Here is a 26,024-nt window from a genome sequence, read left to right as displayed (position 1 = left end):
ATCACCTGCCTACGGAACCGACTGATCCCGCATGGACTCCGGACTACATTCCAACCAACAAAATTTGGACCCAACCAGGACAACCTGTACCTACAACAAATCCGAAGCCTCCAGCAACAGACCTCCCTCCGGATCCTCCGGTCCATCCTTGCAGCCATGCGTTGCTACCTATGTTCCCTGCAGTCAGCCCTATCCCAGCTCAGGACAACACTCTCACAAACTTGCAAAGGACCTCTACTGTTCTTCATTCACAGAAGAATCCATACACTAAACAAACAGTTCTTCCTAGCCAAATCAGAAATTAAAGACAGTAAGTGCCGAAAACTTTCATGTACTTACCCCCACACTCGTGGTTCCTCACTGTTCCAGAATCCTCCATCGGCCTCTGCAATCTGTCAGACGCCATTACACACGCAGCCGCTACAGTGCCCGCGGCACCAACGGCCGACGACGACCGTGACATCACTTCCGCCCCCACTGACTTCGCAGCCTCCGTGATTGCCGCCCAGACAACCGCTTCCACGATCTCCATGAAGATCGCTGACGGATTCGCGACCCCCACGGCTATCGGGAATGACAATGGTCCTTTCGTCGCCACAACCATTTCCGCCCCTTCGGTTGCCGTCGCCGCAGCCACTTCCACCCCCAGTGACATCACTAACCTACACGACTGCAACACCTCAGGTGTCTCCACCCCCACACTGACTTTTGTCACCACGCGTAACCCTGTCCCCACGCCGACTTCTGTCACCACGCATGACACCGCCCCCGCGCTTAACCCTGCCCCCACACTGAGCTTCGTCACCACGTCTAACCCCGCCCCTACGTCGATCTCCGTTCCCGCCCCTGCCCCTAACCCCGCCCCCACTCCCAGCTCCTGTCCCACACCAGGTCCTAGCTCCCAGCCTTGCCGGATCTTCACCATCCCTCCAGACCTCCTCCTCTCTGAGGATGAAAGATCAGTCCTCAGCAGAGGCCTCACCTTCATTCCCCAATGCCCTCGGATTAATGAGTTCAACACGCGGCGAGATATTGAACAATTCTTCCGCTGCCTTTGCCTCCGTGCCTACTTTTACAACCAAGACTCCCGACCACCCTCTGACGACCCCTTCTTCCGCCTCCAACACACCCCATTCACCTGGACACCCTGTGCTGGCCTCTTACCCGCCCTCGATCTATTTATAGCCAACTGCCGCCGCGACATTAACTGACTCAATCTGTCCACCCCTCTTACCCACTCCAACCTCTCACCCTCAGAACGTGCAGGCCTCCACTCCCTCCGCTCCAACCCCAACCTCACCATCAAATCGGCAGACAAGGGAGGTTCGGTAGTAGTTTGGCGCACCGACCTTTATACTGCTGAGGCCAAACGCCAGCTCACGGACGCCTCCTCCTATTGCCCCCTTGACCATGACCCCACCCCCCACCACCAAACCATCATCTCCCAGACCATCCATAACCTCATCACCTCAGGGGATCTCCCATCCACCGCCTCCAACCTCATAATCCCACAACCCCGCACCGCCCGTTTCTACCTCCTGCCCAAAATCCACAAACCTGACTGCCCCGGCCGACCCATTGTCTCAGCCTGCTCCTGCTCCACCGAACTCATCTCCGCGTACCCCGACACGGTTCTGTCCCCCTTAGTCCAAGAACTCCCCACTTACGTTCGGGACACCACCCACGCCCTCCACTACCTCCATGATTTTCGCTTCCCCGGTCCCCAACGCCTTATCTTCACGATGGACATCCAGTCCCTGTACACCTCCATTCCCCATCCCCCATCACGAAGGACTCAAAGCCCTCCACTTCTTCCTTTCCCGCCGCACCAACCAGTACCCTTCCACTGACACCCTCCTTCGACTGACTGAACTGGTCCTCACCCTGAACAACTTCTCTTTCCAATCCTCCCACTTCCTCCAAACTAAAGGAGTTGCCATGGGCACCCGCATGGGCCCCAGCTATGCCTGTCTCTTCGTAGGATATGTGGAACAGTCCATCTTCCACAACTACACTGGCACCACCCCCCACCTTTTCCTCCACTACATCGATGACTGTATCGGCGCTGCCTCGTGCTCCCACGAGGAGGTTGAACAGTTCATCAACTTTACCAACACCTTCCATCCCGACCTCAAATTCACCTGGACTGTCTCAGACTCCTCCCTCCCTTCCTAGACCTTTCCATTTCTATCTCGGGCAACCGAATCAATACAGACATCTTCTATAAACCGACTGACTCCCACAGCTACCTGGACTACACCTCCTCCCACCCTGCCCCCTGTAAAAACGCCATCTCATATTCTCAATTCCTTCGTCTCCGCCGTATCTGCTCCCAGGAGGACCAGTTCCAATACTGTACAGCCCAGATGGCCTCCCTCTTGAAAGACCGCAGATTCCCCCAAGACGTGATCGACGATGCCCTCCACAGCATCTCCTCCACTTCCCGCTCCTCCGCCCTTGAGCCCCGCCCCTCCAACCGCCACCAGGACAGAACCCCACTGGTTCTCACCTACCACCCCACCAACCTCCGTATACAGCGTATCATCCGCCGTGATTTCTGCCACCTCCAAACGGACCCCACCACCAGAGATATATTTCCCTCCCTGCCCCTATCAGCGTTCCACAAAGACCACTCCCTTCGTGACTACCTCGTCAGGTCCACACCCCCCACCAACCCAACCTCCACTCCCGGCACCTTCCCCTGCAACTGCAGGAAATGCAAAACTTGCGCCCACACCTCCTCCCTTACCTCTCTCCAAGGCCCCAAGGGATCCTCCCATATCCGCCACAAATTCACCTGCACCTCCACACACATCTTCTATTGCATCCGCTGCACCCAATGTGGCCTCCTCTATATTTGGGAGACGGCCCGCCTACTTGCGGAATGCTTCAGGGAACAGTCTGGGACCCCCGGACCAACCAACCCAACCACCCCGTGGCTCAACACTTTAACTCTCCCTCCCACTCCACCACGGACATGCAGGTCCTTGGACTCCTCCTTCGTCAGACCATAACAACACGACGGTTGGAGGAAGAGTGCCTCATCTTCCGCCTGGGAACCCTCCAACCACAAGGGATGAACTCAGATTTCTCCAGTTTCCTCATTTCCCCTCCCCCCACCTTGTCTCAGTCGATTCCCTTGAACTCAGCACTGCCCTCCTAACCTGCAATTTTCTTCCTGACCTCTACGCCCCCACACCACTCCGGCCTATCACCCTCACCTTGACCTCCTTCCACCTATCACATCTCCATCGCCCCTCCCCCAAGTCCCTCCTCCCTACCTTTTATCTTAGCCTGCTGGACACACTTTCCTCATTCCTGATGAAGGGCTTGTGCCCGAATCGTCGAATTTCCTGTTCCTTGGATGCTGCCTGACCTGCTGTGCTTTAACCAGCAACACATTTTCAGCTCTGATCTCCAGCATCTGCAGATCTCACTTTTTACTTGTAGCCCTTATCTACAGATCTTGACATTTGACACATATCAGCATCACCAAATCATCATAGCACGTCTCCAATCCACCTACAATGCAGTTCTTCACTTCAATGCCACACTTTGGAACCTGGCAACTTTCGTTACAATACTGTTGACTGGATACTTTGTGCACAGCGACAATGTCACCCTTACCCAGCTGTGAAGACGTGGCAGTGATGTGCTCACCATTTTGTGTTCCCGATGCTAACCTAGCTAACATATTCACTGAGGTGTCAGTGTCATTGCTGGTGTGGTGTGCAGGGGGCAGCTTTATTGATGCTTCCTTTAAGACATCCATGCTTACTTCCTCAGAGGTGGACAAGGAGATATCTGCTGCCTTCTCAGCTATTGACATAGTATATTCTACTGGTATTCACAGAACACAAAGGACAGAATGCATGGAGACTAAGGGCTAGGTGTTCGATTATGTTCAGGACCCATTCACCATGATGGTAATGAAGCTGAGCACAGAAATGGACAATTATTCCCATGTGGCTGCTGGGACATGGAGGTTTTGGCACCTCCACAGGAGTTATCCTGGTCTTTGCCTGTCAGGGCAAGTATCCTCCATTCATAGGGATTGAGGAGCTGAATGTTGGGCATCCCACCACCCATCCGAGCTGTCTCCACTCTATTATGGACTGTTTTTCCTGGAAAGAGACAAAGAGATGAGTGGACTGACATGAAAATAGCTGGGACTTCCATTAATACAGATGCAGTTGTTCGACAAATGGTGAAGTGTACTGAGTGAATTTGTTTTAATTCATTTGTGGAACTTGGGCATCACTGGCTGGCCAGCATTGATAACCCATCCCTATTTTCCCTTGAGAAGATGGGCGTGAGCTGCCTTCTTGAATTGCTGCAGTCATTTGCTGTGGGTTGGCCCACAATGCAGGTTGAGAACTAATGCCAGGATTTTGACCCAACGACTGTGAAGGAACGGCGGTATATTTCCAAGTCAGGGTGGTGAGTGGCTGGAGGGGAATTTGCAGTGGTGGTTTTCCCAAGTACCGTTGCCCTTGTCCTACTGGATGGAAATGGTCGTGAGTTTGGAAAATGCTGTCTAAGGACCATTGGTGAATTTCTGAAGTGAACTTGTAGATTGTACACACTGTTGCTCCTGAGGGGAGGTAGTGCAGAGGCCTTGCAGGATTAGTCTGACAGTGTCGGATTAGTTGAGAGTTAGTGAGAGAAGATTATTTTGGGCATAGTGAGAGTGAGAGGCCATGAGGCTTGGTAGGAGGTAGGTACAGTAGCAGAGTCAATGTGAGAAAAGAGTATGGCACTTACTCTTGCAGAACTGAAAAGTTTATTGACCTTCTTCTTATATATGACTGAGCATCCCTCCAGGTGACTGAAACCAAACTGATCAAGTCACAACCTCATTCCAGGCTGATAACGTCTGGCATTAGATCCTCCTCCTCCAGTCCTATGGGAAGAGGATGTCCCTCCTCTGCACCACTCAGTCTACCAGGACCTTCAGCTCTCTGTCCTTAAAGCACAATGGCAAATTCCCCTAGATGCCATGTTGAGGCCAGTTACTTCAAATATGAAGACAGCTCTATATAGCTAACACCTGACCTATGGCTTTTTACTTTCGCCTGCTGCAAGTGGGAGAATATGATGAGCTGGGTACCCATGAGCCGTGATACATAATTAATGAGGTGTGTCTGGGATGATAGTGTGAGAAAAACCTGCTAGGCCTCATGGAGAGAAACCTTCCAGGAAACTCACCAAAAATGAGACTTACATGATTCCCATTAATAGTTTTCTTTTAGTAAGAGATACTTTTAAAAAAGGGCTAATAAGATAGATATTGATTCAATAGAAAGTGAGAATTGGAAGTTAATAATGGAAAATAAAGAGATGGCAGATGAATTAAATATTTTTTTTTCATCGGACTTCAGTGCAGAGGATACAATGAACAACCCAGAAATAAGTATAATTCTGGAAATGGAGGAAGGGTGGGACTCAATAAAACTATACACAATCACTAGAGAAACTACTCTATATAAATTGTTGGAGTTGCAAGCTGACAAGTCTCCAGATCTTAATGGACTTCAACTTCGACTCTTAAAAGAAGTGGCGGGTGAAGTTTCTAATATTCTAAAATTCCATAAATTTGGGGAAGGATCCATTAGAATGGGAGATAGTGAATGTATTCCCTTTATTCAAAAAGGGAGGCAGAAAGCCAGGAGCTACAACATCTGTCATAGTGAAAATGGCAGAAGCCTTTACTAAAAATGTTGTAGCAGGGTATTTGGGAAAAAAAGTAAAAGTAATCAGGCAAATTCAACTTGGTTTTGTGAAAGGGAAGTCATATGTAATGAATTTATCAAAATTCTTTGAGCAAGTAACATGTCCAGTAGATGAAAGGGAACCAGTGTACTTGCAGACATTTGACAAAGGGCTACGTCAAAGATTATTGCAGAAAATAAAAGCTCGTGTTGCAGGGGGTACAATATTGGCATGTATGGAAGACTGGGTGGCTAAAATAGAATAGGCTTAAATGGGCCATTTTCTTGCTAGGAAAATATAATGAGTAATTTACCACAGGGATCAATGTTTGGCCATCAGCAATTACAAATTTTAAAATTCTTGGATGAAGAGGTTGCTAACTTTGCTGATCACACAAAAGCAGGTAGAAAAGTAGGTTGTGAACTGGACTTAAGGAAGTCTTAAAGTGTTATTGATTGTTTAAGTGAGTGGGAAAACATCCAGCAAATGGAGTATATTGTGGGAAAATTAGAAATTGCCCAATGACATAGAAGCATTGTAGCTATATGTCGAGAGATTGTAAATCTCTGAAATGCAAAGAGATCTGTGTGACTTGGTGCATGAATTACAAAATGCTGATGTGCAGGTACAGCAAGTAATTAGGAAAGTTGATAGAATGTTATTGTCCAAAGTAAGCGAAGGATAGGGAACTCATGCTTCTATTATAAAAAGCATTGGTGGACCACAACTGGAAAACTGTGTACAGCATTGGTCTCCTCATTAAAGGAAGATATAAATACAGAAGCAATTCAGACTTAGTTTATTGGATCAATCTATTGGGTGGGTTGTCTTGGAATGAAAAGTTGGATTGCACTCTTTGGAGCTTGGCGAAGTAAAAGATGAATTCATGGAAACATAATGGGCACGGTGGCACAGTGGGCGGCACGGTGGCACAGTGGTTAGCACTGCTGCCTCACAGCGCCTGTAGACCCGGGTTCAATTCCCGACTCAGGCGACTGACTGTGTGGAGTTTGCACGTTCTCCCCGTGTCTGCGTGGGTTTCCTCCGGGTGCTCCGGTTTCCTCCCACAGTCCAAAGATGTGCGGGTCAGGTGAATTGGCCAAGCTAAATTGCCCGTAGTGTTAGGTAAGGGGTAAATGTAGGGGTATGGGTGGGTTGCGCTTCGGCGGGTCGGTGTGGACTTGTTGGGCCGAAGGGCCTGTTTCCACACTGTAAGTCTAATCTAATAAGATATAGAGGGGTCTTGAGGGGTTGATATGGAAAGGATGCTTTCTCTTGCAGTAGGGAAATCTAGACCTAATGTTCACTGTTTAAAAATAATGACTTTAAGGCAAAGATAAAGATACACTTATTTCACAAGGAATTCTCCTCAAAAGGTGGTGAAAGGTGAATCCTTGAATATTTTTAAGGAAGATCCAGATAGATTCTACATAACCGAGCAGTGAAAGGTTACTGGACACTGGTGAAAATGTGGAGTCATCAAGTTAGCCGTGACATTATTGAATGTCAAAGCAGGTGCAAGGGGCTGGGTGACCTACTTGTAGTTTGATCTTTTATGTTGTTAATGATATGTTACTGGCAGGCACTACACAGTCCAACAGTACCCAACGTCTGAACATTGTAAAAGGGACCATCAAAAAGTTACAACAACTAATTCATTCTTCTCCAAGTTGTAGCACTTAAGTGGAGAATTTTGCACAATCTTCCTCTTTAACTTCTTGAATGCAGATCAGTACAGTTAGGAACTGGATCTTTGGCTCATCACGTCTGAGTCAAACATGATGCTATTCTAAACTAATTCCATCTGCCTGCACATGGTTCATACCTCTCTATTCCCCGCTTGCTCATGTATCTGTCTAAATGCTTTCTAAACTTTGCTAATGTATCTGTTTCTACCACCTCCCTGGCAGTGCATTCCAGGTACCCTCTTGCCTCGTACATCTCCCTTATACCTCTCCCTGTCACTTAAAACCTATTCACCGTAGCATTTGATATTCCCACCCTGAGAAAAATACACGGACACGCCACCCTATTCATGCATTTCATAATTGTATATACTTCTATCAGGTTGCTCCTCAGCCTCTAATATACTTGTAAAAACCATCTAGGCTTGTCCAACCTTTCCTGAAAGTTAACACACTGCAATCCAGTAAACATCCCCACAAACCTCTTCTGCATCCTCTCCAAAGTTGTGGTGACCAGAACTGCATACAATACTCCAAACGCGATCTAAATAAAGTCCTACACAGTTGTAAGATGACTTGCCAACTTTTATTTTTAATGTTGAAGGCCGTACATACTCTTTGCCATATTATCCACTGATGGCACTTTCAGGGAGTTTTTATCAATCTCCTAAGGATCCTGCCATTAATTGTATACATTCCTTTTGCAGTTGACCTCTCAAAATGCATCACCTCATAACTCCATCTGCCATTTTCATTATCTAACTTTGCAACTGATCTACGTCCTGTTTTAACATTTGTTGACCTTCCTTACTATCCACAACTTCATCAATTTTCATCTGCAAACATACTAATCAGACCACATACATTTTATACATACATATCACAAGCAACAGAGGTCCCAGCATTGATCCTTGTGAAACACCACTAGTTAAAGATCTCCAGTCAGAAAAAAAACACTCCTCCACAAGTATCCTCTGTCTCCTATGACCAAGGCAATTTTGTAGGAGAAAGTGAGGACGGCAGATGCTGGAGATAAGAGCTTAAAAATGTGTTGCTGGAAAAACGCAGCAGGTCAGGCAGCATCAAAGGAGTAGGAGAATCGACGTTTCGGGCATAAGCCCTTCTTCAGGAATGAAGAGGGTGTGCCAAGCAGGCTAAGATAAAAAGTAAGGAGGAGGGACTTGGGGGAGGGGCGTTGGGAATATGATAGGTGGAAGGAGGTTAAGGTGAGGGTGATAGGCCGGAGGGTGGGTGAGGGCGGAGAGGTCGGGAAGAAGGTTGCAGGTCAAGAAGGCGGTGCTGAGTCTGAGGATTGGGACTGAGAAAAGGTGGGGGGAGGGGAAATGAGGAAGCTGGAGAAATCTGCATTTATCCCTTGTGGTTGGAGGGTTCCTAGGCAGAAGATGAGGTGCTCTTCCTCCAGGCATCGTGTGGCCAGGGTCTGGCGATGGAGGAGGCCAAGGACCTGCATGTCATTGGCAGAGAGGGAGGGGGAATTAAAGTGTTCAACCACGGGGCTGTTGGGTTGATTGGTGCGGGTGTCCCAGAGGTGTTCTCTGAAACGTTCCGCAAGTAGGCGGCCTGTCTCCCCAATGTATAGGAGACCACATCGGGTGCAGTGAATGCAATAAATGATGTATGTGGAGGTGCAGGTGAATTTCTGACGGATATGGAAGGATCCCTTGGGGCCTTGGAGGGAAGTGAGGGACGAGGTATGGGCGCAAGTTTTGCATTTCTTGCGGTTGCAGGGGAAAGTACTGGGAGTGGAAGTTGGGTTGGTGGGGGGTGTGGATCTGATGAGGGAGTCGCGGAGGGAGTGGTCTTTCTGGAACGCTGATGGGGTGGGGAGGGAAATATATCTTTGGTGGTGGGATCTGTTTGGAGGTGGAAGAAATGACGAAGGATCCAGATACATTGTATCAGCATTCCGGAAAGACCACTCCCTCCGCGACTCCCTCGTCAGATCCACACCCTCATCTTAACCTCCTTCCACCTATCGTATTCCCAACACCCCTCCCCCAAGTCTCTCCTCCCTAACTTTTATCTTAGCCTGCTTGGCACACCCTCCTCATTCCTGAAGGAGGGCTTATGCCTGAAACGTCGATTCTCCTACTCCTTTGATGCTACCTGACCTGCTGTGCTTTTCCAGCAACACATTTTTAAGCTCAAGGCAATTTTGTAGTCAATTTGTCAACTTACCATGGATTCCATGTGACTTCATATTCTGGACCAGCCTACTGTGAGGGATCTGTCAAATGCCTTAGTAAAGTTCATGTAGACAACATTCACTGCCCTAACCTCATTAATCATTTTTGTCACTTCATCAAAAATCTCAAGTCTGTGGGACAAGGCCTCACTTGCATAAAGCCACACTGACTATCTCTACAAAGTTCATTTTTCTCTAACATGGAGGTAAATCAGAACTGAAGTGTTAGAAATACAGAGCAAACATTTACAGATGTAAAATAGCTATTTTGCCTTTGCTGAAATTTTCACCCTCTTTTCCTTTTTTTGACACTGCTAAACATGTTTATTAACAGAGTATTGTATCTTGTATTTCTCCAGTTGACTGTAACCACTATCACAGATTTTCTGTAAATTCTCTGATGTATAGTGATAAGTTGAGTCACATTTAGTGATTAACATGAAAATGTCGCAGCAGTGTTGACAAAGCATAATTAATTAGTCATTTGTAAAATAAAACAAAATAAAACCCCTAGGACATCTCACATATTTTTCACCATGTATGCTAAAATAATACTTCTCTTCTATTAAAGACCTCATCAATTTAACAAAATGTTTTCAACTTTTGACTCATTGTTTATTCATTACAGTTTAGAAAGAGGAAACATTAATGTCTATACGAATGAAGTACGTGGATCTGAGGCTAACAATGAATTAGTCTGCAGTGGGCCGTGGGAGTGGGCAATGTAGATTTCGTTCCTCATGAATTGTCAATTTTAGCTACACTAAAGACAAAGTGAAGCAAGAAAAATGCTCCTCCAATTGCCCTTATTCTACTGTTAGTTCACTTTAAATGATCTTAGAAGAGAGTTATGAGCTTTCCTCTTGCCTGCTGAATGACCTCATGAGACAAATGAAAACAAAGAGAAATAAAGGGACTTATCATGTTCGTAAACAGGACATACTTCAAATACTTTGCATGGGGAATCGTACAGACAGAAGAGATTATTCTTTCAAAAAATAATTTGTATAAATTAAAACATAGTGACAATGCGAATTCCAGGTTCACCTTTCTTGGCGTGTCTGCTCTTCTGTGGTTTCCATGGCACATTCCAAAGAATTCTGTAAAGACTGCAGCTGGTTCACTGTTTCCTTCAGCAAAAAGCGAGTCACAAACTGTTCCAGATTACACGAGTCCTGATAATCCTATAGAAGAAATTCAATTCAATAAACTTGGAATAAAAAAGGGCTTCAATGTCTCTCATCAAGACTGGCACTGAAACATAACTCCTGGCTAAGCTGGTCATGTACTGTTGCAGGTTGAAAGGGGAATTAAACAGGAGAGAAAAACTTTGTACATGAGGAAGGAGGTTTACCACCAAATAATGGAGATTTTATTTTTCTGGCCACCACAGATATTATGCTGGATATGTGGCTAAGCCAAGTGACAAGATCAATTTTTCAAAAAATATTTCCAATTCAGATAAGAAGCTTCATCTCTGATGTGGCTGATGGATCGACCAATCATGTTACCTGGGAATATAAAATCTATATTACAATGGAGATCTTGCAACCCATGACCCAAGCAATGTTGGGGAAGGGCCTTGGTTACCCTGACTGATGCCATATTAAATGCAGAATCCATTATACAAGTAACTACTTTCTCAGGACAGCACAGTATTGAGAATAGAATTCAATCCGTTCTGAGGTGGCTTTCTTTTGATGTAAACTAATTATTGGCAACTATGACTACATATTCACTGGCAGTTACTTACCTAAACAACAGAAATCAAGTAAATGGTATTGGAATGCAAATCAAAGTTCCTTCTTTCAAATCTGAATAATACATAAGAACATGACTCCTTATTCTATGGTTGTACCCTCTGATCCCATAAGGGTAAATGACCTTACTACATCTACCCTGTCAAGGTCCCAAAGAATCTTATGTTTCATCTTGCACATCACTAGGTTTCCCAATAAATGGTGCTGAGTCATGCACAAGGAATCACTGAAACTCTTTTATTTCTTCACTGCTACACTATCAGACAATATTACTGATCATTCCATATGTCATTTGAACGAGTTGAAGATTCCAAATTGGACAAACACGCCAATTTCAGTACGTAAGTCGAGAATCAGACAAATAGACAGAAATAGATTTTCCATCAATTACTTCACAATTACTTTGATTTGAGTCCTGATTGAATGCAATCTTGAAGAGGTGCACTGCCATGAAATCCTGGCCAGGATTCTCACAGAGATTGCATTGATGGATGGGTGAGGCATTGGCAGACACATCAATTAGCTTTGGGATTAGTGGTGTTGGAAGAGCACAGCAGTTCAGGCAGCATTCGAGGGCCACTGTATTTATGGGACTAGTTCTGTACAGTTTCTAGTCATTGGTGACACCCAGGATGTTGATAGCATTAATACCATTGAATGTCAATTTCTGGAAATAGTGTGCATGGTCCACATTCAGAAAATATTCGGTACTTTAACAGTAACTTAAGTGATATGGATTCTCATTTGAATCTATTTCTATCAGTCCAAGGTAACTACTTCTTTTACTTTATTTCTGATGAAGGGCTTTTGCCCGAAACATCGATTTTACTGCTCCTCAGATGCTGCCTGAACTGCTGTGTTCTTGCAGCATCACTAATCCAGAATCTGGTATCCAACATCGGCAGTCATTGTTTTTACATGAATTAGCTGAAACACCCAGAAATGAAGCTGCATCAATAAAATTACTCAATCTCCATTCTCCTTGAATTCATGGACTTGTCACCTGCCTTTATCATTACCAATGCTACTCTCATTCTCCACCTAAAATTTGGGGCAACGATATTCATTAATTTGTGTACCTAGTTTTAGACAATGTGTTTCATATGTTCACCCACAGAGTTAGCAACGTATCTACCTAAGCATGAACATAAGGCCATTCATTGTTGGATCTATAATCTTCCAATACAACAACAAATACAGGTACTGTAAATATTTGTGCATTGTGAATGTGTTTCATGTCTAAGACTGCTCCTCTGTTTTAAGTGGCATTCAGTATAAACTAGAAATCTCCATTGCTGACTCTGTTAAAATATCTGGGATTGATGAGGAAGTACCTGAGCGCCAGTATGGGAGCATCTCATTGCCCTGTGTGAGGTAGGATGGGGAAAATAAATTGGTAAAGTAGCTCTGTTTGTTGTATAAGTTATTGATTCTGAAGGAGCTAATGTTCATGCTACATTGAGTTCACCTATTCTGTCAATGACACAGTCTGGATGGAGTCAGTGTGTTCTACATTAGCCTTCCTCAGGAGCAGTTTTTCGACCTGGGACCATGCTATTGTGCCTTTAACAGCATGCTCATGATATCATCACTGGATCATAGTGTGTGACCTGAGGATATAAAAGTCTCACATTCCATCTGACTTTTGATTATTTGAAGCATGATGCTCTATTAGAAGCTTCTGTTGTAACCTAATAGCTTAATATTAGTTCTGCCACTTATATGCTTCAGGGGTGTAACATAATAGTTAGTTATAAAAAATATCCTTGGATTCTTCAATACTACTACATCCACATCCAGTTTCCATAAATGACTCCAATTTTTTTGGTGTCAGATTTTCAAATGGTAATTGAAGATAACAAGGCAACAATTTTGGACAACAGATAATTTGACGAAGGGACAGTTACTCCACCTTAAATGGCATCAGCTTTCTTGAGTACAGGCAGCTGTACAGATCTGTAGGTAGGGTACTAACCACCAAGAAAACAGAGCTAATTCCATTTTAGTCAAAATTCAAGTTTTTACAGGAAGAAATTCAATTTTAAAGATTCTGCTAATTTAAAAAAAATTAAAAGGCTGAACTGAACTCTTAAACTGGAATACAAAGTCAGTGCAGTACAACGCGCAGAAGGCTAAAAGGTTAGAACACAACTGATATATAACTAAGACTCTCATAACAACAGTTGCAGATTCTTTGATTAAGGATGAAGCAATTGCAATGTCACAATGTTACATAGAACATAGAATATAGAAAAGTACAGCACAGTACGGGCCCTTCGGCCAATGATGTTATGCCAAGGATTAATCCTAATCTAAAATAAAATGACCTAACCTACATTCCCCTCAACTCACAGTTCTCCATGTGCATGTCCAGCAGTCGCTTAAATGCCCCTAATGACTCTGCTTCCACCATTGCCGCCAGCAACACATTCCACGCATTCACAACTCTCTGCATAAAGTACCTACCTCTGATGTCTCCTCTATACCTCCCTCCTAACATCTTAAAACTATGACCTCTCGTGACAGTCAATCCTGCCCTGGGGAAGTGTCTCTAGCTATTGACTTTATCCATGCCTTTTCACTACTTTACACTTTGATCAGGTCACCTCTCTTCCTCCTTATCTCCAGACAGAAAAGTCAGAGCTTAGTCAACCTCTCCTTGTAAGACAAACCCTGTAGCCCAGGCTGCATCCTGGTAAACCTCCTTTGCACCCTCTCCAAAGCCTCCTCATCTTTCCTATAATAGGATAACCAGAACTGGACACAATATTCCAAGTGTAGTCTCACCAGGGTTTTGTAGAGTTGCAGCAAAACCTCACGGCTCTTAAACACGATCCCCTTGTTAATGAAAACCAAAACACCACTGACCTCCAAGCAGAATACTTTCTACCTACAACCACTCTCTGCCTTCTGTAAGCCAACCAATTCTGAATCCAGATGGCCAAATCTCCCTGTATCCGATATCTCCTGACTTTATGAATGAGCCTACCATGGGGAACCTTGTCAAATGCCTTGGTGAAGTCCATGTATACCACATCCACTGCTCGACCTTCATCAACTTGTCTCGTCACCTCCTTAAAGAAATCAATAAGATTTGTGAGGCATGACCTGCCCTCATAAAGCCATTCTGACTGCCTTTAATCATGCTATGCTTTTCCAAATAGTCACAAATTCGATCCCTCATAATTCTTTCCAAAACTTTGCTGACCACAGATGTAAGACTGACTGGTCTGTAATTGCCAGAGATTTCCCTATTCATCTTCTTGAAAAGAGGAACAACATTTACTTCCCTCCAATCCTCCGGTAAGACTCCCCTGGAGAGTGAGGAAGCAAAGGTCTTTGCCAGCGGCTTAGCAACCTCCTTTCTCACTTCTCAGAGAAACCTAGGATAAATATGGTCTGGCCCTGGGGTCTGATCAATCTTAATGTCTCCAAAATTTCCTGCACATCAACTTCCTCAATCTCGATCTGTTCAAGCCTGTTTCCCCGTTCCTCAAAGTTTTCATTCACAACAGGGTCCCTTTCCTTAGTGAAAACCAAAGCAAAACACTCATTTAAAGCTTCCCTATCTGCTCAGATTCCACACACAAGTTCCCTCCGCTATCCCTGATCGGCCGTACCTTCTCCCTGTTCATTTTCTTATTCCTAAGATATGAGTAAAATGCCTTTGGGTTCTCCCTAAGCCTTCCTGCCCAGCCTTTCTCGTGCCCTGTCTTGGCTTTCCTCAGTCCATTTTTGAGCTCCTGCCTAGCAAGCCTGTAATCCTCTAAAGCTGTGCTAGACCCTTGATTCCTCCATCTTACATAAACTGCCTTCTTCCCTTTTATGAGAAACTCCTCTGTTCTCATCATCCAAGGTTCCTTAATCTTACCCCTTCTTGCCTGACTCAGAGGAACAAATTTATGCATCAGTCGCAACAACTGCTCCTTAAACAGTTTCCACATGTCTGTTGTGCCCTGTCTGTGGAACAATTGCTCCCAATTTCTACTTCCCAACTCCTGTCTGATAGTGTCATAATTTCCTTTACCCCAATTAAATATTTTCCCATGGTAACTGCTCCGTTCCCTCCCCATGGCTATGGTAAATGTGAGGCAGTTGTGGTCACTGTTCTCCCACTGTTAGATCTGACACATGTCCTGGCTCATTGTTGAGCACCAAATCCAAAATGGCCTCTTCCTTTGTCGGCCTGTATGCATATTGAGTAAGGAAACCCCCCTGAACACAACTGACAAAAACGGCTCCATCCAAACCATCTGCACTAAGAAGGTTGCAGTCAATTTTGGGAAAGTTGAAGTCACCCATAACAACAACCCTGCTATATCTGCACTTTTCCAAAATCTGCCGGCCTATGGAGATGCAGTGGACAGTGAAGAGGGTTACCTCAGATTACAACAGGATCTTGATCAGATGGGCCAATGAGCTGAGAAGTAGCAGATGGCATTTAATTCAGATAAATACGGGGTGCTGCATTTTGGGAAAGCAAATCTTAGTAGGACGTATACACTTAATGATAGTGTCTTAGGGAATGTTGTTGAACAAAGAGACCTTGGAGTGCAGGTTCATAGCTCCTTGAAAATGGAGTCGCAGGTAGATAGGATAGTGAAGAAGGCGTTTGGTATGCTTTCCTTTATTGGTCAGAGTATTGAGTACAGGAGTCGGGAGGTCATGTTGCGGCTGTACAGGACATTGGTTAAGCCACTGTTTCCTTTTGCCACTGCAATTCTGGTTTCCTTCCTATTGGAAAGATGTTGTGAAACTTGAAAGGGTTCAAAAAAGATTTACAAGGATGTTGCCAGGGTTGGAGGATTTGATCTATGGGGAGAAGCTGAACAGGCTAGGGCTGTTTTCCCTGGAGCGTTGGAGGCTGAGGGGCGACCTTATAGAGGTTTACAAAATTATGAGGGGCATGGATAGGGTAAATAGGCAAAATCTTTTCCCTGGGGTCAGGGAGTCCAGAACTAGAAGGCATAGGTTTAGGGTGAGAGGGGAAAGATTAAAAGAGACCTACAGGGCAACTTTTTCACACAGAGGGTGGTACGTGTATGGAATGAACTGCCAGAGGAATTGGTGGAGGCAACATTTAAGAGGCATTTGGAAGGGTATATGAATAGGAAGGGTTTGGAGGGATATGGGCCGGGTGCTGGCAGGTGGCACTAGATTGGGCTGGGATATCTGGTTGGCATGGATGAGTTGGACCGAACAGTCTGTTTCCATGCTGTATATCTCTATGACTTTATGACTCTATGAGTTCTTCGATCTCCCTACTTCTTTTGGGGGTCTGTAGAAGACCCCCAGTGAAGTGACTGCTCCCTTGCTGTTCTTAACTTCCACTCATACTGACTCAGTAGACAAATCTTCCTCGACAATCTTCATTTCTGTAGCTGTGATGCACTTTCTGATTAGCAATGCTACATCCCTCATATTCCCCCCCACCTGTTCTTTTTACATGTTCTAAACCCTAGCAACCATTCTGCCCCTGTGAAACCCATGTCTCCATTCCAGCCACAACATCATAGTCCCAAGTACTGATCCATGCTCTAAGTTTGTCACTTTTATTTCTGACACTCCTTGCATTCAAGCAGACGCACTTTAACTGAACCCTTTGTTCCATCATATGAAAAACCTTCCTGATAGATTTGCTACATCTTGTCATTGCCTCATCTACCTTCCTCCTCTTCCCCATCAGATGTGTAGCTCTGGTTCTCACTCCTCTGCCAAATTAGTTTAAACCTTCCCAAACCAATCAAGCAAACCTCCCACCCAGGACATTTGTGCCCCTCCTGTTCAGGAGCAACCCTTCCTTCATGTACAGGTCCCACCTTCCCCAGAAGACATCCTAATGGTCTAAGTATCTGAAGCCCTCCTTCCTGCATCAGCCTCGCAGCCACGTATTAAGCTGCTTTCACTAACTGTTCCTCACCTCACTGTCTCGTGGCACCTGTAGCAAACCTGAGAACACTACTCTACTTGTCCTGCTCTTCAGCTTTCATCCTAGCTTTCTGTCATCATTTTTCAGATCCTCAATCCCTTTCCTGGCTATATCATTGGTGCCAATATGTACCAAGATTTCTGGCTGCTCACCCTCTTCCTTCAGAATCTTGTTACCCAATCGGCAACATCCCGGATCCGGGCACCAGGGAGGCAACATACCTTTCAGGATTCCCTTTCCTGATCACAAAATCTCCTGTCAGTCTGCCTACCTATTGAGTCCCCTTCCGCTAGCGCTTTTCTATTCACCCCCCATCCCTTCTGAGCCAAAGTGCCAGAGGCCTGACAACTATGACTTTCCCCTGGTACACCATCCCCACCAGCAGTATCCAAAACGCTATACTTATTGTTAAGGGGAACAGCCACAAAGCATCCCTTCTCTGTCTGTCGGTTCTTTCTCCACCCATGATTGTAACCCAGCTGTCCTTATCCTGCACCTGAGGAGTGACCACCTTCCTCTACATCCTCTTGGATGATCTGCAGTTCATCCAGCTTCAGCTTCAGTTCCCTAGCTGTTAGAGAACATAACTTAATGTGATACAATGCAATGATTTTAAGTGGAATCATGATAGCAGTAAATTCAACATATATTAGATAACTATTGACATCCTTACATAATTACAACCATAGAAACACATATGCAATTCTATTTTATAGAACAAATTATAAATACCATAGATTCTGAAAAGGCAGGACAGCAACACGAAAGCTAGTGAGATTACCACACAGTATCTGAAAAGACATGTATTTCAGCAATGGCACTCCATGGTTTATCTATGTGAAGATTATCTCACATCATTTAATTAATCACTAATTTCATCCAGTGGCAGAATCACACTGCAGTGCCAATGCCAGCCATATTGGTTTTTTCTTGGTAGGGTTTGAAATTTTATATTATTAACAATGTATAATATTTCGATGTATGTATAATCTTACACCCCAGTTTTAACATTACTGCTTTAGTTGCACTTAACAGTAGGCAAGCGATCTATATTTCTTTCATTTTGAGATGGAATTACAATTTCCCCTTTGCCTTTTGACAGGACCCAATGAGTATCCACTGGAGAATAGGTTATATCTTCACTCAAAATACCTGGAAGGTGGCCTGGCTGCTGAGCCTGTTCTTAGCTCAAGATCACAGATTAGTCTTTCTTTGCTGGTATTTCTTTTCTTTCCAATCTCTGACCTACCGCTAATATTTGCATATTTTTCCTTCAATTTGGTATTATCCCTAACTTCCTTACTTTACTAGATGAAACATCCTTTTCAAACAGCATTTCTTTAACAACAGAATAATCTTTGCTGAGAGTTATTGAATATCTCCAGAAAAGATGGTAACCCAATTTCCTGGTCACTTTAGACAACTCTGTCGTCACATTCTCATAATTTATTTATTTCGATTTGAATCACTAGTATTTGATCCAAGCTTCTCACATATAAACCAAACATGACATTCTATCATGTTATGATTGCTGCCACCAATTCTTTTGAGATAAACCCTCTCATCTGATATTCCACTTCTCAGTAGTTTTGATATCTGTAGGTACTTAGGAAGCATGCTTCGGAGCTGTTGCTTGGTGAACTCTGGATTAGAATGTTGAATGCTGGCTGTATGATCAGTTATTGCATTCCACCACCCAATCTGTCACCTAAAATGCAGCACCTGACACAATCCCTGGAAATTGATTTAATTCTGTAGAAATGATTGATTTTGAGCAAATTAAAATCAAACCTCCAGTGTTAAACAGATATTCCATGCTTTAAGAGAATTATTTGAAAGCAGAATCTGTAAACATTGAAGTGCTGTGGATCTTTAGTTCGGGAGACACATACCTCTATGATATTAACACAATGTAATTCTCTTCATTTTCCACCCAGTTTCTTCCACTCATTCATGCTCTCTGTCCAATATTCCCTCATCCAGCTCATTCACTAACTTTCTTGAAATGGATGTCTTTATTTATAAAATCATCAATTATTACATTTCTGAGGAAGCCATTTGAACCAACAGGTTTGTGTTCCAGGTCTGGAAGGGTCACTCTGCCTTTCCCCCATACCCTGATGTTTGTTCAACTTTCTTTTGAAAGCTATGATTGATTTTGCCTCAGGCTGTATATTCCAGCTCCCAATCACTTGCTGCACAAAAATGTTTCGCATCATGTTGCCTCTGGTTCCTTTGCCAATTACCTTAAAGTGTTGCCTCTGTTTCCTGAGCCTTCTGCTAACAGGAATAACTTTCCTCTCCATATTCTGACCAGATCCATTATAATTTTCAACACAGAAAGTGCTGGAGGAAATCAACAAGTCTGGCAGCATTGGTGGTGAGAGAAACAGTGACTGCTTCAAGCCCAGTGATCCTTCGTTGGAACATTTATTCAGACCATAAACATTGAGTTCCAAAGAATTTGATCAGACTTTGCTTGTCTCTCCAGAGATATTGCTAAACCTGGTCTGGTCAGAATATATAGGAAGAACGTATTCTCTAGGAAAGAAAGTAGTCTGTCTTTTTTTACTTCAGATTTCCAGCATTGGCAATATTTTACTTTTATGATTTTAAATACTTCATACCAGCAAGCAGAGCCAGTGCTTGAACCTTGAAGCAACGCTCGGACCTGTTTTAATGCACATATTCAGATTTTATCTGAGCAGAAGATTTAGGCTTTCAAGTGCAAGTAAGAAATATGTTAATTTCCCTTGGGTATTTAAATTTGCATATTTCATTAACTCATAAGCAGCAGTAAAATAACATAATTTTTTTTCTGTACAATCTAAGTTTAATGACTCAGACAGAAATCTCTCAAGATGAAGTACTGTTGCTCTTACAAATTCTTAATACAGGGAAAACAATTTGTATTTATTTCATGTTTTTGGTGTAAATCCCAAGGGACTTCATGGAGTATTGTAAAGCAAAATTGTACATGAACTTTAAAAGGCTTCATTCGTCAGAGGTGGCTGAAGGCTGAATATCTCTTTCAGGAACATCTTAAAAGAACAATAAATATTGGACTAAGCTACAAGCTCTAACTAGCAATTAAAACTGGGGATGGTGAAGTGGCCAAGATTTAATGAGCACAGTCAGTTTAAAAGATTGTGGTGTGAGTGAGATTATGCAGAAAGGTAAGGTACAAGGCCAATCCTGGGAATTGAAAACAATGCTGAGAACTTAAAAATAAAGTGCTTATGTGGGGATCAGTCCATATCAACAAGCACAGGGGTGATGGGTGAATGGGACTTGGTGTGAATAAGGAATCCCATGATTTGAATGACTTTAAGTTTAAAGAGGGTAGAATGTAGACGGCATGCCAGGAATACACCATCTGATTCCAATCTATAACCTTGAATATGACAACCGCGACTGAGTTATTGAAATACTTAAACACATTGGTAGAGCAATAACCCAAAATATACTTATGATTAATAATTGCACAAATAATTTTTCTTAAAACTCATTTGACAGAATCTTCTTCAAGATAACTGTAGTCTACTCATTCTATGGCACAAATGCATCACTGAAATTAAAACACAAAGAAATTTTAAATGTTTTTCTTTCCAATGAACAGATTGCTTTCAATGCAGTAAGCACTTCAAAAAAAAAACAAGGTTTCAGAGAGTCACAGGATCATGGAGTCCTACAGCACAGAAACAGACCCTTCCATCTGAACAGTCCATGCGACCATAACCCCAAACTAAACTAGTCCCTCCTGCCTGCTCCTGGCCCATTTCCCTCCAAACCTTTCCTATTCATTTTCCTAAACGTTGTAACTATACCCAAATCCACCACTTTCTCTGGAAGTTCATTCCACACACACACCACCCTCTGTATAACAAACTTGCCCCTCATGTCTTTTTAAATCCCTCTTCTCACCTTAAAAATGTATCCCTAGTCTTTAAATCCCCCATCCTAGGGAAATGACAACTACCATTAACTCTATCTTTACTCCTTATTATTTTATAACCTTCTATAGAGTCGCCTCTCAATCTCCTAAATTCTAGTGAAAGAAGTCCCAGCCTATCCAGCCCTTTCTTTATAACTTGAACCTTCCATGCTTGGCAACATCTTGATAAGTCTCTTCAGAACCCTGTCCAGCTTAATATTATCCTTCCCATAACTGGGCAACCAGTCTGGACACAGTATTCCAGAAGCGGCCTCACCATTATCCTGTACAACCTCAACAATACATCCCAACTCCTTTAATCAAATGATTAAGCAAAGGCGACAAGCGTGCTAAACATCTTTTTAACGACCCCATGTATTTGTGATGCAAACTTCAAAGAATTATGTGCCCGTACCCCTACGTCTCTCTATTCTTAAACAATTAGATATTTTCATAGAATAATACTGTTTTGTGTTTGACACAGACAGTTAGCTTGTATGGATGGGTTCAGAAAATACAATCCACGAGGAGGTTGAACAGTTCATCCACTTTACCAACACCTTCCACCCTGACCTCAAATTCACCTGGACCGTCTCAGACTCCTCCCTCCCCTTCCTAGACCTTTCCATTTCTATCTCGGGCGACCGAATCAACACGGACATTTACTATAAACCGACTGACTCCCACAGCTACCAAGACTACACCTCCTCCCACCCTGCCCCCTGTAAAAACGCCATCCCATATTCCCAATTCCTTTGTCTCCGCCGCATCTGCTCCCAGGAGGACCAGTTCCAATACCGTACAATCCAGATGGCCTCCTTCTTCAAAGACCGCAATTTCCCCCCAGACGTGATTGATGATGCCCTCCACCGCATCTCCTCCACTTCCCGCTCCTCCGTCCTTGAGCCCCGTCCCTCCAACCGCCACCAGGACAGAACCCCACTGGTTTTCACCTACCACCCCACCAACCTCCATATACACCGTATCATCCGCCGTCATTTCTGCCACCTCCAAACGGACCCACCACCAGGGATATATTTCCCTCCCCTCCCCTATCAGCGTTCGAAAAGACCACTCCCTCTGTGACTCCCTTGTCAGGTCCACACCCCCACTAACCCAACCTCCACTCCCGGCACCTTCCCCTGCAACTGCAAGAAATGCAAAACTTGCGCCTACACCACCCCCCTTACTTCCCTCCAAAGCTCCAAGGGATCCTTCCATATCCGTCACAAATTCACCAGCACCTCCACACACATCATTTATTGCATCCACTGCACCTGATGTGGCCTCCTCTATATTGGGGAGACAGGCCACCTACTTGCGGAATGTTTCAGAGAACACCTCTGGGACACCCGGACCAACCAACCCAACCACCCCGTAGCTCAACACTTCAACTCCCCCTCCCACTCCACCAAGGACATGCAGGTCCTTTGACTCCTCCATCACCAGACCATAGCAACACGACGGTTGGAGGAAGAGCGCCTCATCTTCTGCCTAGGAACCCTCCAACCACAAGGGATGAACTCAGATTTCTCCAGTTTCCTCATTTCCCCTCCCCCAACCTTGTCTCAGTCAAATCCCTCGAACTCAGCACCGCCTTCCTATCCTGCAATCTTCTTCCTGACCTCTCCGCCCCCACCCCACTCTGGCCTATCACCCTCACCTTGACCTCCTTCCACCTATCGCATCTCCAACGCCCCTCCCGCAAGTCCCTCCTCCCTACCTTTTATCTTAGTCACGGAGGGAGTGGTCTTTTTCAGCTCGGACAAATATCAGTGCCTGGTTAACAACCTCTCTGGGATTCAATTAGAACACTACACTGAATATTAACACACATTACCCACTTGTAAGATGTTAAAACCTTTTATAGCCAATGTGAATTCTGGCTTTTCTAATTCACAGATTAGTTGAATTTCTTCACTGCAATTTCTAAATTTAAAAATCATTACTTTCATATAAGCAATTAAACAATTTCTAATGAGACTGTATTTGAATTTATGTATTTACCAGAATTAGCAAGACCCCTGAGAATGTGAAGATTTTTTCTGCACAATTTATGCATTATCTTTCTTCCACCATTTTATATCTATTTCTGATAGTTGATTACAAGACCAATCCAATATGGTTGAATTTCAATTATAGTGTCGTGATGTCAAGTTATAAAGTTAATTCACTCTTCCTTGTGCCATTTCATTAAGATAAAGTACAAAATTAAATCATCTTTTCTTTTTGTAATTTTGCTCACTGGTTATTTAAGATATTGTTGGTGTAAATCTGACAAGACATTTTCCCAAATAACTTTCAAATTAGATCCTGATGGCCATGCACTCCCTTTTAACACTAAATTACATTAAGGATGAGCTAAAAGGTCTGTAGTTTTCTTCATCTGCTAGAAATAAGTCAGGCTGAACACTCATACACTTATCCAATCTTGCCATATTCTTATTCATTATCCTGGGTCAGGGTCCATTGCACATGCTGCTAAGTCTGTGAATAGTATCTTAGCTTTGAAAAGAAAATCTGCCACAGTCAAGTAGGAGAATATTCTTGTACTACAAAAGATCATAAGACCATAAGACATAGGAGCAGAAATTAGGCCATTCAGCCCATTGAGTCTGCTCCACTATTCAATCAAGGCTGATAAGTTTCTCAACCCTATTCACCTGCTTTCTCCCCGTAATCCTTGATCTCCTCAGCAACCAAGACCCTATATATCACCAGCTTAAATATACTCAATGACATAATAAGTTCTCATGGGGACACTGATATGGGAAAGCTAGAAATAATGTTTGCATGTGTAAAAGGACCAGGGACCTCATAAATTTGGAGCACAAGCCAGGGCTTGAACTCTCTGAATAAACCCTATTAGCAAGGAGAGGAAAAGGTCACCGAAAAGAGATTCTTGCTTTTCTTTAATGGTCTTATCCTGCTATTGAACATACAATTATTCTACCAACTCTGGTATCAATCTTGCAGTGTATTGTTGGATTGTTAAAAAGTTATAAAAATCAGTTCCAAGTGCTAACTTTCAACCCCATGGATTGAAATTTGGGTGTTTTCAGTGTCTGGCTGAAGTTATGCTGGGAAATCAAAAGAAAGAAGGAACATAGGAATAGGAACTGGTCATTCACTACTCAAACCTGTATCTCATCCAAATAGAACAGGGTTAATCGATATCTCAACTCAAACTATTTGTATTGGCTCCAGAACTGTTTCCACACTGTAGGGAATCTTGAAAAAACCCTTCATGTCTTTGCCTCATGAAATTTTAACAGTACCAATTCATACATTTTCAGTTGATCCAATCTTAACAACCCTTGGGAGCAGAGAGATTTCATTTCTTGCTTCACTTTAGTGAAGAAATGCTGTCTGAATGGTCTCGCTCCAATTTTAATATAATGTACGGTCATTCTAAACTTCCCTACGAGCAGAAATATTTTATGCTACACTACCAACTCCTTTATCCAACTTATAAAGCTGAATTCTATCACTCATAATCTTTTTGGGAATATTATTCTGGATTATGCAACTGCGCAATAAGAATACCCATTCCATGTTCTATATTAAGGCATTCTAATACCAATGGGAAACTGGTAAATAAATAAAAATAAAATGCAGTTTAATAGTTTTATATTTATTAGATGCAAATGCTTGAATAATACCTGTTACAACAAAGATTGTAGCATTGACCCTTAACAATAAGGATTAAAGATGTTTAAAAAATCAAACAGAATATTAATAACCCTGACGTCCTGTCACTTCATGTTAATATTAAGGTTTACAATCATTTATGGCATTTTGCTTCTTGGAATTTCAATTTCAGTTGTTAAACCTCACTGGTGTGATGCACTGGAAATGAAGCCTTGTCATTACTGAAGTTGTCACTAAAGTTGAGGATTTTAAAAGGGCTGAGTTCCCCAGTTTACCTGTCTTTCAGACTTGGTTGATAGAAAGTTGGACCAGGCTTCTGAACTTAACAAGGATTATTATTTAGTACATAAAGAAAGATTCTAATTACAGATAAATAATTATGAAGCACTGACATAACTCCAATAAAACTCTAACTCCTTATCAAGTCCTCCTTTCTACATACAAATACAGACAGGAAAAATGACATGGGTGATCTGGGTAATGGGAACCACAGGGGAGACAATTCAGTGATCCCTGTCCACAGGGTTTGCTGGGATGAAACAAGGACATGCAGATTAGATTCCCTACAGTGTGGAAACAGGTCTTTTGGCCTAACCAGTCCACACAGACCCTCCGATGAGCAACCCAGCCAGACTCATTTCCCCTCTGACTAATGGACCTAACACGATAGGCAATTTAGCATGGCATAGCACCTGGAGGAAACTCATGCAGACACGGGGAGAATGTGCAAACTCCACACAGACAGTCACCCAAGGTGGGATCGAACCTGGTGCTGTGAAGCAGCAGTGCTAACCACTAAGCCACCGTGCTGCCAATCACATGCCACTCAAAACAGAATTGATGAAACATAGTCTTTATCTTTCAGCACTTCACTGGAGCGTAGTAGGTGCACTCCAGTCATCTTACCATGGACATATAGGTGAGCCATGTGGAAGACCATGGATTAAGGAGGCATGGAAATGGATATTGTACTCAAAACATTCCTGTTTCTCACATGACTTCCCCCACCATGACATCCTCCCTCACTCCATGCAATCATTGCACTAAATTCTGCCCACGGTCCAGTAACAGGTTTGCTGATTCTCAGATGCCAGTAGGCTAGTCTTTGGTGGCCTCCTTATAACAATTAAGCAGCTTGTCTCTCATA

The 26,024-nt window shown here is 43.5% G+C and overlaps 1 protein-coding gene across 1 annotated transcript in view; it reads right to left on the bottom strand.

Moving 5' to 3' along the window:
* Nucleotides 1-26,024, bottom strand: part of necab1 (N-terminal EF-hand calcium binding protein 1) — a 174,641-nt gene that overhangs the window by 52,047 nt on the left and 96,570 nt on the right. Inside the window, exon 7 of the mRNA XM_060824039.1 lies at nt 10,651-10,787. Coding sequence (XP_060680022.1) covers nt 10,651-10,787 — 137 coding nt within the window. The remainder of the gene's footprint in view (nt 1-10,650; nt 10,788-26,024) is intronic.

Source organism: Hemiscyllium ocellatum, chromosome 4 (assembly GCF_020745735.1).
Source record: "Hemiscyllium ocellatum isolate sHemOce1 chromosome 4, sHemOce1.pat.X.cur, whole genome shotgun sequence".
NCBI classification, from domain to species: domain Eukaryota; kingdom Metazoa; phylum Chordata; class Chondrichthyes; order Orectolobiformes; family Hemiscylliidae; genus Hemiscyllium; species Hemiscyllium ocellatum.
This window is presented reverse-complemented; position numbering and strand designations above follow the sequence as displayed.